Source organism: Neltuma alba, unplaced genomic scaffold (assembly GCF_004799145.2).
Source record: "Neltuma alba isolate B1F8T4 unplaced genomic scaffold, ASM479914v2 tig00010229_pilon, whole genome shotgun sequence".
Classification (NCBI taxonomy): domain Eukaryota; kingdom Viridiplantae; phylum Streptophyta; class Magnoliopsida; order Fabales; family Fabaceae; genus Neltuma; species Neltuma alba.
This window is the reverse complement of record NW_021635161.1, coordinates 26,602-38,842: the sequence shown is the minus strand read 5'-3', so window position 1 is coordinate 38,842 and position 12,241 is coordinate 26,602. Positions and strand designations below refer to the sequence as shown.

The window sequence follows — 12,241 nt, the reverse complement described above, 5'->3', positions numbered from 1 at the left end:
AATCACAAAAAAGGACTGTGAAATTAGAAAAATTATACACAAGGACCGGTTCACAAAAATTGTTGTCAAAATCCATACTAATATTGTCATGGGTCCTAATTGGTAATTTTTCTAATTTCACTGTCTTTTTTTTTACTATTTTTCCAAATTATTACTACATGCACATATATATACTATATAAATATATATTTAACGAGCAAGCAACATGCCGAGATAAGTTCCAACATGAAAAAATTTTAATTCACAACTTTGTGGATTATGAACTGACTTTTTATTGGAATAACTCCTATTAGCTACTAAAATGAATATTTTGTTAGCTAGTAATTTGTACGGCTGTTTGTAAACATTTTTAAGTCCTCAACATTCTACTCATTTAAACTTGTGTCATAAAAATGGCCCCAAAAAAATTCATTAAAAAAATCAAATCTTACTATTTTTTTCCTCAAAAAGACTATTATTAAGTCTCATCTTAATGGAAATTTATCGGATGACCTTTCAATGGAATTCTATGCTCATCTTAATGGAACTGTATCCGATTATTATCTCAATGGAATTACGTGCTGCCGCTTAGGTTGGGTCTAATTTGGCAGCTGACAATAAAGCAATTCCTTCATCCCTTTATTCTTTATATATAGTTGACTAGTTGACTGTAATTTCATTAATCATATTTCTGTTCGATAATTTTGACTACTCATTATTATTTTATATTTCATATGGAATTTAAAGTGAGTTCTGCTATTTATAACTTATGAGTAAAAATTTTTTTTGTAAATACATTATTATATATATTATATAGATAGTGCGTAATATTGTTAGTTCTCAAATAAATTTGACATATGACCATACTTCTATTCTTAGTCCCAAGTAGACCTTGAATCCATGCAAATTCTTACATTCAAATTCCTCTTTAGCCCTCTTTGGTAAATTTCCATTACACAAAAATAAAAATGTACTACCTCCGGTCCTAATTATAAGACCCAGTTGACTAATTTGAGGAGATTAAGAAAAGAAGTTAAATTAGTTATTTGTAATAAATAGGTATTTTCTTTCCTAAAATATCTTTACTAATCAACTGTCTTAGCTAAGACTACAATTATAAGAAGGACTATCTTGGAAAAAAATAGATAAATATGAGAGATAAAGTAGATTGAGGTCTTATATTTAGGACCAAAATAAAAGTCAAACAGGGTCTTATATTAAGGACCGGAGGTAGTATATTTATTAATTAGGGAGAATGACGATTTCAGAAGAAAAATATCAATTTATTTTTCTTTCGTTAAAAAAATTTTAAATTTTCAATAAAAGACAAAAAAGCCATAAACGCAATTTGACATTAAACAATTTATTTTTTAGTTCGCCGTGTTATGAGGGACTATTCTTTCTATTAGATCCAACTCTTATTAATTTGTATCTTTTATAAAGATAATGATATTATTTAGTATTTGATAGTGTCTTAAATAGAATTATCTTTAATAGAAAAATACTTGTGGGTACCAAAAAAACAATGGCCCATTGGGCCCAGTTGGATACAATTTGGGTTTGGAATGGAAGCACTGCCACCCGCCCACAGCGTTGGCTTTCCGCACCGCTTATCTCTCAACCCTTTAAGCTTGCGCGTTCTTATACTTTTTTATGATTGAAAACTTGTATTATTTACACCCAAAAAAAAGAAAAAAAAAATTAGTATATCCCAGTTACTTCTATCTTGATTGAAATATAAAAATGATTGACTTTTCATTATTGAAAAAAATTTATTCATTTTTATATTGAAAAAATTAGCTTCATTTTTATTATGTACATTAAATAGTTCATAAAAAATTACGAAAATAAATTAAAATGAATTTAAAAAATAATAATATGTTTTTTAATAATCTAGAAAATCATAAGATAAATAGATAATCTCGTAGGTCCTATTCATAACTATCTTCATAAATGCTTTTCTTAGTACTTTATTTAATTAACGTAATACATATTGTCTTAAATTTTCTTTTTAAATTTTCCCTTCATATAATTAAGCTGAAGAGAAATTAACAAGGTGTTGACTGTTGAAAAGGAAAATTAATGTGGGCATAAAAGCTAATAAAATAGATTAATTCTAGTGTAAGAATAATTTTGAAAAGTTGATATAATATTTGAAAAATTATGAATGGTTAATTGTCAATACTTGTGAATTATTTAAAAATAATTTATAAATAAAACAAAAATTGCATGGTATACGTATTGTTGCTACAGGACGTAATTATTAAATCATGTTGAAACCATATATAGTTTTACGTTTCAATATTATTCCGATGCCCTCTACACATCCACCTTCTATTTAGTAACTTCCATTTAATGATGCCCAATCCTACAATACTTACAAATGAAAAGACCACAAATTAATCAATGACATTAAGCCATTAATCCTGCACTACTTACAAAAAAAATCTAGGTGTAATTTTTCCCTTTCAAATTCCAAAGTAATAGAAAATTAAAGCTGACAAAAATATCTTATTTCCCAAATAAAGATTATATGAAAAATGAAGGAAAAAGAAACTGGTGTGTTCGTTGTTGTTTTATGGCAGACTCCAAAAGTTGCATAAAGAATCTCTCAATTATCTGTAGACAAACTGGCATCCATCGTAGCCTGCGCATAAGCCAAAAAGGAAAAACAAAACAACATAAATTACTTCAAACATAAATTAGTATATATTTATAACAATAGAATTCAAATTTCTTAGAAATAAAAGACTCACTTGGGTCCTCTGAAACGAGCATGCCAGTGCCTCCAAAGTCGCATTTCCCACCGGCAGCCTTGGAATTTTGCCAGAAACTATTGAAGGCAAATGAAGTATGTGCAATAACAGTGTCGGGCTCAAAGCAAGGCCCATTGGGCCGAATGGGATCACAATCTGCTCCTGTCCCACAGGCATAGTTCATAGCATCTTCCATTATTGGGTCCGGGACTGATGGCTTAGCCACACACCATAGGGCTCCACTTGGGGCCATCCGCCTGGGAGGGGGAGGCACTGAAGGTGGCGGATACACTACAGGAGGCTCAAACACTGTTGGGCTGGGAACACTGCCTCCTCCGCCGCCGCCACCACCGGGAGATGGGTTTGTACCGGGCGGGCTCATGGTTGACCCGGGCGGGCCTGGAAGAATAATTGGAGGATTTTGTATTGGTTCTGGGGAGCCTGGAACATTACCTTCATTTGGAGGTGGAATTGCATTTGGTGGGTTCGTTGTAGGTGGATTTTGCCCAGTTCCTCCACCCGGAGATGGAATAGTACTTGGTGGGTTTGTTGTAGATCCAGGAGGGCTTGGGAGAATGATCGGAGGATTTTGTGTTTCAGGCGAGCCGGGCCCAGTGCCTCCACTCGGGGATGGGATAGCACCTGGTGGGCTCGTCGTAGATCCAGAAGGGCTTGGGAGCACAATGGGAGGATTTTGTATTTCAGGCGAGCCTGGACCGGTGCCTCCACCTGGGGATGGGATAGTATTTGGTGGGCCTGATGTGGACCCAGGTGAGGGCGGAATATTACCTGGTGGGCCTGGGATAATAATTGGAGGATTCTGTAATGGTGAACCCATGCCGGGCGAGTTTGGGATACTTTGTGGGGTTGGTGTGGAAAGAGACCCAGGTGGGCCTGGAGGTGGTAATTGAAGGCCCATCGGAGGTGGGGGAGGATAACAAAACGGTGGGCTATTTTGTGGCAAAGGAATAGGAGCCAGAGATTCATAAGGTGGTAAAGGAGATGATGAGTCAACACTCTGTGCATTTGAAAACTCAAAAGAAGAAAGATCAAAATGCTTGACCGCCATTCTTAACTTCTTCATGTGCTTGTGTGTCAGAATTCTCCCATGTTTTGTACCTTTTGATATTCTCATCGATCTCTCTGCATCTGCAAATTGGGAAATTCAAAGAGTCCAGTTTAGACAAATGAGCAAAGATAAACTTCCAAGAAATCAAACCCATCAATATTAAAGATTCAAATCGGGTGCAGCAAATAGATAAATCTGATATAGTCCTGAGATAGTAGACATACCACAATGAGTGAGAGAAATAATCGCTAGAGTCAGATAGAGAAGAAGAAAGCAACTTCTCATTCTTCAGTTCACCTCTGCTTCTTTCAGTTACTGCTTAAAGCTCAGTGCAATGAACTGTGCTGCTATATGAGACTTTGTAAAGACCAGAATAACGCAGTACAACGGTGGGGTTTTATAACAAGTATTGCAGAGTAGGAAGAGCCCTAGAACTGCCCAGAAAGAAGGAATGAAGAGTAATTAGAACCATGGAAGTTAAAGTGATTCTCTGGGACTTCATGCTTTGCTTCAAGATGTACACATAAAAGGGAATGAATGAAATTTAAAAAAGGCACACAAAACCAGAGAAAGGCCTATTTATGGGAAGGAAGCAGTATGATCATTTTGAGCAATGTCTTTTGTATGCTCATTCCGTGTGGGTATAGATGCTTGCTTAGCCATGGCAAAAGATTAAAGTTATGATTTTTATTATGCCCCTTTTGTGGGTTTGCTTGCTTTCTACTCAAAGCTTCGTCTTTCTCTGCTGGGTTTTGTCTAACTTTTCTTCCATGGAAGCACCAGCAAGAAGAAGCACCGTGTGTAAGTGGCGTGACAAAGAGGGATTGAAGCAGGACAAGCATTAGATACCTGTGAAGCAGATTCCAAATCTTTCTGCTAATATGTATAAAAATTACCAGAAACTGTATGGTTCTTGTGATCCTTGTACTAGTGAAGATGCTTTAGGAAAAGTAAGCTTTTAGTTTAGGTTTCCATGTAGTTTGCTTAGTTTAGATTGTCATTGTCTGAGATTAGAATTGGTTTAGACTTTTCTATGTGGATACGGCTTGAACAGTGGTGAGAATATTATTGAACTGTATCGTCCGTAAATGGATGGCATGCATAAGAACTGAGCCTGACCAGAACACAGAGATGCCATGGCCGAACAATGTGCAATGGACATGTTCACTCTCTTTCTTATCACACAGAACAGCATTCTATGCCTCCTACGTTGATGCCTTTCCTGGCTACTTATTCCATTTCTTGGGTCAAATATATACGGTTGAACTGATACAATGATACTACGTATGCCATCGGCTAAAAATAAGTGTTTTTATGTTTTACGAAATGAAATTTCTTTCACATATTCATATTTATCTGTACAATACAAAGTCACTTCTCCACATCAATCTAAACGGGCACTAAAAGTGGTGCTTCTATTGATCATTCAATGTTAGTTATTCTTCAACTCTGCTATATTTATATAAAACGAGGGATAAATAATTCATCCAGCATAAGAAAAGATGGCGGAGCAAAATTATGGAAAAATTTAAATTTGATATTAATATAAAATAAAAACTACTACGCCCGGTCCTAATCATAAGAGCTAGTTGACTAATTTGAAAAGATTAAGGAAATAAATTAAGTTAGTTATTTGTAATAAATAGATTTTGTCTCTTTTAAAATATCATTGCTAATTAAGTGTATTGGCTAGCACTACTACTAGCAGAAGGACTGTCTTGAAAAAAAATATAAATATGAGAAACAAAATAGATTGAGATTTTATATTTATGATTAAAATAAAAATCAAACGAGGTCTTTTATTAAGAACCAAAGGTAGTATAATGAATCATATTATTGATAAATAGGTAAATGTCTATTCAACATCCTATTCTTATTTTATAAGTGTATTTAATTAACACCCTGATCTTTTATATGTTTTATCCAGCACTCCAATCTTATTTTCCTGGTGCATCCAGCACCCTACTGTTAACTTTTTAGTTACATTTAGCATTTTAATTTTTAGGATGCGAGATGCACCAAAAATAAGATTAAGGTGCTAGACGCACCAAAAAAATAAAATCAGAGTGCTGAATGCACTATATAAAAGATCAGGGTGTTTGATGTACCTGAGAAATAAAATTGGAGTGCTAGATGCATGTTTACTCTTGATAAATCGCTGTGGGATAGATTTTTTTATAATATCCTGAAGATATACCTAACTAATAATTTTTTTTCCTTCTGAAATCTAATTTAATCACTCTACTTGAGCAGACAAGCTCAAGTTGGGGGCCGCACTTGATAAGCCCAAAGTTGGAGTGGCCCCTTTGTGTACATGTATATGTATACTTGATCATTTCATCGAAGACAAAATTTTGAATTTGTGGGAAAATAAGAACTATAATAAATCATATTATTGATAAATCGCCGTGGCATAGATCTTTTTTTTTTAATAATATCCTACAGATATACCAAACTAATTTTTTTTCTCTTTTGAAATCTAATTTAATCGCTCTACTTGACAAGACAAGCTCAAGTTGGGGGCCACACTTGATAAGCTTAAAGTTGAAGGGGCCCCTTTGTGGACATATATACTTGATCATTTCGTCGAAGACCAAATTTTGAATTTTTGGATGCTTAATTTTATTCTCAGAATTTGTCTTATATTTAGATATATTCTAAAGATAGAGAACATTGTTCCATATACTAAAGAATAAAGATTACGTGGAGATAGGGTGGGAGTCCAATTTTCTAGATAAAAATGATAATTATGTATTTAGGTGTAAAAAACTCTGGGAAAAAATATACATTACATGATATGAATATATTTAATATACACTGAAAAAGAAATATATTTTCATTATTCATACAATGGAATGCCTTGAGGCTAAGCAAACAAATCATCCTTGGATATTGAAACTAAAAATATAACATTTTATCTCAGAAGCAAAATGTGTGTTAATTGGTTTTTTATTAGAAACCATCAACACAATCATTTTGATGGGATTGAAGCAGAGACCAGAAAAATTAATGATCTCATCAGATGAAGAAGAAGGTGTTAAGCCCATTTAGCCAAGAGAGACATGGAGGCAGAGCCAAAAAGAAGAGAGATGTTAGCTCCAAGATGGAGCTTCGGGTTGCTGTGAAGCTTAGGGCTCATAAAATCAGCAGCAAGAAGATCAACCAGAGCCATATAGATTAAGATGCCAGCCGAAGCTGAATTGAAAATGCCTTCTACTATCAAAGAAGTTGAACTGTTCTCTTCATACACACTTGAAATTCCCATCCCTATTGCTATCCCAATTGGTGTTGTTAGGGAGAAAAATGATGCCATTATTGCTGTCGCCCTTGACTTGAACTTGGCCTATGCACACATTCAAGTGTTATTTGCAACTTCAGTAGAATATACTTCTGATCCTATTTATAAGATATAAAAAAGCATATTTTTCCCGTCATATATGTAAGACGCATCATTAAATTTTCCACATAAATATGTCATTATACCACTCTAATTCTTAATATAAGTCACTTGGAATACATTTTCGCATACCAAGTAATGTATTAAATTAATAAAATTTTCTAAATTTACCCTTATCAAAAAAATTTCACCATCTACATTTACAAATCATTTTCACATCTCTCTTTTGTTCTTTCTAGTGAGAATTAAATAAGAGTAAAATTAAAAAATATCATTAACTACCTATAAGTGACTTATATTCAGGATTGAAAATTTTTCTTACAAGTAACTTAGTTAAGATCAGAGTGGCACCCTTCATTGTGAAAAAAATAAGAGTAAAATTAAAAAGTTATTAAATTTTAATCAAGACAGAATTAATAAGATTCTTCTTAACTTTAATAAAGTAAGTTGGAAGAATTTGTTTATATAAGTAGGACGAAAGGAGTATATACAACAATTCAACCAAATGATAATATAAGTTACCATAAACTTATCATTTCTTTTTCCATAAAAGTAAGAATGGGAGATAAAATAATGTTTATTGAAGTAACATAGAGAATTTACTCTTAAGGCAAAGTTGGTAACTATGTTTATTGAAGGAATAAGGAAAGAAGATGTTGTCATGATGGCAACATATGCAGCCCATTCTCTTATTTATCTTTTCAGCTTTAAGCACAGTGTTGGCTCACAAGTCATGTCCAACTTTAAGAGGAAAATTTAATAGTAACAATTTATACTGCTTTAACTTCTTAGTTTATGTTTGACCGAATCATTATACTCATTGACTCTACTGATTAATGAATACATGGACCTAAATCCCCACCTTTTTTTTTTTGAAAAATCAAATATAATAATATTTTTTCACGACATCATACTGAGATTTCAACATCTTTGAGAGAAAATAGTCAAGAAAACGTATTTGGTGTTCTAATAAACTTTTGTAAGAAAATTATTTAAAAGATTCAACATTCACAGTAAATTATATTATTTATAAACCATAAATATATAGTGTGATTTATCCTAAAATCTACTATGAAAAATATCTAGTTTAACATAATTTAATTTAAAAAACATATAGAAAACACCCATATTACCTAAATGACATGCTCCAACAAAAATATTTAAATCTTGATTCACGATGTTGTGAAAAATTAGTCATTTCTGTTAGACCTAACTCTATTAGTAATAAAGTGGCATAACATATATATATATATATGTGAATAAAGGAGTAGAATACCTGAGAAATACAACCACCAAGGCCCATGCCTTCAAAGAACTGATGGAAAGAGAGGGCCACTAAGAGAGTCTTTATAGCATCAATGCTGCCAGCAGCACCCAAAGAGATTCCAATGATCACTGAATGCACCACTATTCCCATCTCCAACACCTTCGCCCATTGATCAAAACCCACCAATTAATATTTCAAATTAAATCTCTATGCATAAACTTATAGCTATTCTTAAGAATCACATCAAATCTCTCCCTCTTTTTCCAAAAGTAAAACAAACTGATTACTTATATTATTGAACTACGTACTGATGTGATTTGGTTTCTTACTTGTGAGATGATTCTGTGCCTGGTTAACTCTGATGTTTCAGAGTTCTCTTGTGCTGATCCGTGAGCATGACCGTGCGTCGCATGAGTGTGAACATGAATATGATGATGATGATGATGATCTCCTCTCTTCATCAGTAGGAACTTGTTTTGAGCTGAAATGTCGTCTTTTGTAATACCCAGTTGCCAGAGAATCCACCATTAATGTTCCTATTGAGGACAGCATGGCGACGAACCCAGTGAAGGGAAACTTGTGCCAAGGATTGTCTGTTAAACATGGCGAATTCAAGGTCTCGAATGCCTCAGGAAGTATGTGAACGAACCCAGTGGCTAGGATCACTCCGGCGGCGAAAGCTTTCACCATGAAGAACATGTCATTTTCAGGTCTCAGAGTTGGGATCTTCTTGCTCAGCAATGGAAGGCCCACTCCAAGACCACCGGCGATCAGAACGGAAGCTATGGAGCCGAGTTTGTATCTGAGAACTTCACTTGCATCATCGTCCCTGTTCGTAGCTTTTGAGAGGTCACATGAACAGCCTGCCCCAGAACCAGAAGAAGAAGAAGAAGAAGCCACAGTACTGGGGAAGACGACGACGACGAGAAACGTGCAAAGGCAGAGAGATTTGAAGACGGAGGAGGAGGAGGAAGAAGGTTGAAAGTTGACGACCATTGTGCAGGAGATTAACGGAGAAAGAGGAAGTAAGACGGATGATTTTTTGTTGCGTTGAGAATGAGTTTTGAGTTTGAATCACTGGCTCTGGTTGCAGAGAAAAAGAAGGAAAATGGAAGCCACTCTGGGAGGCTGATATTGTGAGAATCTTTGCTCAGGACATGCCATTAATATATATTCTGTACAGCTACATGGAACTAATTAATGCGATAAGGCCAGGCTTATTAAGTATTAATGCTTAATTAATCAAAAAGTAACTGCTATAAATGATCAGCATGGAAAAGTTTCATAAGCTTTAAATCATATATATACAAGTAATTTCTGAACTTCCAACATTTTTTATGGGTCATATGATTCTGCACAAAATGGCTCGTTGTTTTAAAAAAATTAATTATTTATGTATTGTAATCCAATTTATTAAAAATAATGTATGATATTTTAGCTAAATATTTTAAAATTTAATTGAAACAGAGCTACTTAATTATTTTGAGTAAAATTAAAAAATAATTAAATTACTAAAATACCCCTTTATAATTTTAGATTGTATATAACACTCCTCCAATCCTTAATATAAGACCTATTTAACTAATTTGATTAGATTAAGGAAGTTAGGTAAATTAATTAATTATAAAAAATATGATATGTTTTTTCTAAAACACCAAGATTATCTTCCTTAATATTCTCCTTCACTCTTCTACTTTATTATGGTTGAGGGAGTATCTATAGGGATAATTTAGAAAAAATTGATAAATATGAGAAATAAGTCTTATATCTATGATTAAAATCAAGTCAACAATTAGGTCCTATATTAACGATTGGAGGAGTATTTTTTTTATTAAAAAAAAATCAACTCATTAACCTCCGTGTTGTCATGGGTACCGTTCATTTTCTTTCATATGATTTTGTTTTTGGCACCCCCAATATAAGAAATGAGACATAATCATATTTTTAAAATGAATAAACATTAATGACATTAAATCTTATGTAGATTCAGATAAGCACCCCACAGGACGCCGCCCTTTTTTTCAGATGCAATGGGTGACAAAAGAAGAATATTGTGGGTGGGGTACATGGAAATATTGGGGATAAGTTAGTGAAAATGTTAAATTATAGAATCCTTACTGGTAGGTTTGATCTCCATGGTAAATCATTGGCTATTAAAATTCAGTGTTTAGGTTCAAATGCACTGGTGTCAATACAAAAAGGGGTGAAAATGCATAGAATTTAAACAAAGCAGTTATTTTTGTAATATGTCATTAGGACCAGAACTAATATAATTTACTCACAAGAAAAGAAAAATATCTGGTTGAGGAGATAGGGACATGGGGTATCTCAGGGGAAGGTGAAGGGTAATATAGTAATTTCAATATAAAGGGAGGAAAAGAGGGACATGAATGGTATGAAAAGATGTGATAAGTTGCCACTTAAAACAAACATACAAAGAGGGAAAAGAGAATGAGGACACAATGGAGTCATGCAAAGCCTAAAAGGAAAGCCATTTTGCTAAGATTGGTTCAATGGTTGCTTAAGCATAAGAAAATGTACTCAACCATGACAGTTATTCATTGGGGGAGGCAATGAATCTAATCATAATTAAAATCATATATTTAAATAAAATACATTAAAATATTTATATATAATTCTAAAGAGTAATATTTGAAAAAAAAGTACTAATTCATGAGTAAATAAAATATTCATGTAAAAACCACATATAACTTAATAAAACAGAATTATTCAAATATAATTATGACGGATCACTATCTTCTTAACTCAAGATGATGTTGTTTTAAACTCAAAAAGGAGAGGAAAAAATGGTGAATTTAATTTGATTGTCTTATCCAAAACTCTTGACTAAACTAATTAGAAAATTTGTTTAATTATTTATATATTAGTCTAACTGGCTAACTCAATGTGGCGACATTATGACATAATTCCCCCTCCAAAAACTCCTATTTATTTGTTTCATTATCCCACAAAAAGCATATTAAAGCCATCTTCTTTTTTGAGGTCGTGTGTCTTTATTTCTCTTTTGAAAAGTTTTCTTTGCATTTTTTGACCCTTATATTGTGATATGAAACTAATTCGTCCTAAAGCTTGTGCGGACCTGTTCTTAATTATCCTCACTTAACTCATCCCACTTAAATATATATATTTATATAATTATGCATTATAAATGATTGTGATTTAAATTTTAGTTTACACTAAAATAGTTTTTCCTTCAAAATTTTATGACTAAGATCATATATATTCTTTAATGTAATTTTAAAAAATTTATATTGACTCTCACTTTTCTTTTTTCTTTTTTAATATTTATAATTTTCTAACTGTAAAAAATTGTCGACTTGCTTCGTTTGTCTCCTAAGATTTGATGATAATTTTGATTGTGAAAAATGCTTTTTAGTCTATAATTAAAAGCTTTATGTCCTTGAATAGTTGGAATGTTCCCCATAGGTATATTTACCATAAATTTTATTTTGGATTTTTAACGTATATTAAATATTTTAAAAAACTCAATATCCTATAGCCAGTTGGAAAAAAAATCCTCAAAAATTATATATTACATACTATTTTTATTAATTTTTGCTCAGCTTTTTTTTCAAGTTATGCAATCATTAGGGTATTTGGGCATGCTGGTGCATGTAAGGGGTTACTGTTATATAATATATAATTTAGGGTCACCACCTCAAGCAACTGGCCTATTAGCTCAGTTGGTTAGAGCGTCGTGCTAATAACGCGAAGGTCGCAGGTTCGAGACCTGCATGGGCCAAGTTTTGTTA

At 33.0% G+C, this 12,241-nt stretch overlaps 1 protein-coding gene, 1 non-coding gene and 1 pseudogene across 2 annotated transcripts; 1 reads left to right on the top strand and 2 right to left on the bottom strand.

Moving 5' to 3' along the window:
• Positions 1 to 2,242: 2,242 nt before the first annotated feature.
• Positions 2,243 to 4,269, bottom strand: LOC114755033 (leucine-rich repeat extensin-like protein 5). Its single transcript, XM_028943905.1, has 3 exons — positions 4,029 to 4,269; positions 2,736 to 3,884; positions 2,243 to 2,626 (listed from the first exon to the last, which is right to left on the bottom strand). The coding sequence occupies exons 1-3, from the start codon at positions 4,087 to 4,089 to the stop codon at positions 2,595 to 2,597; spliced, it is 1,242 nt and encodes a 413-aa protein (XP_028799738.1). The 5' UTR covers positions 4,090 to 4,269; the 3' UTR covers positions 2,243 to 2,594.
• Positions 4,270 to 6,535: 2,266 nt separating this feature from the next.
• On the bottom strand, positions 6,536 to 9,611 carry LOC114755017 (zinc transporter 1-like; annotated as a pseudogene).
• A 2,546-nt stretch (positions 9,612 to 12,157) lies between these two features.
• On the top strand, positions 12,158 to 12,231 carry TRNAI-AAU (transfer RNA isoleucine (anticodon AAU)). The gene has a single exon. It is a non-coding gene; the product is annotated as a tRNA-Ile (tRNA).
• Positions 12,232 to 12,241: the final 10 nt, after the last annotated feature.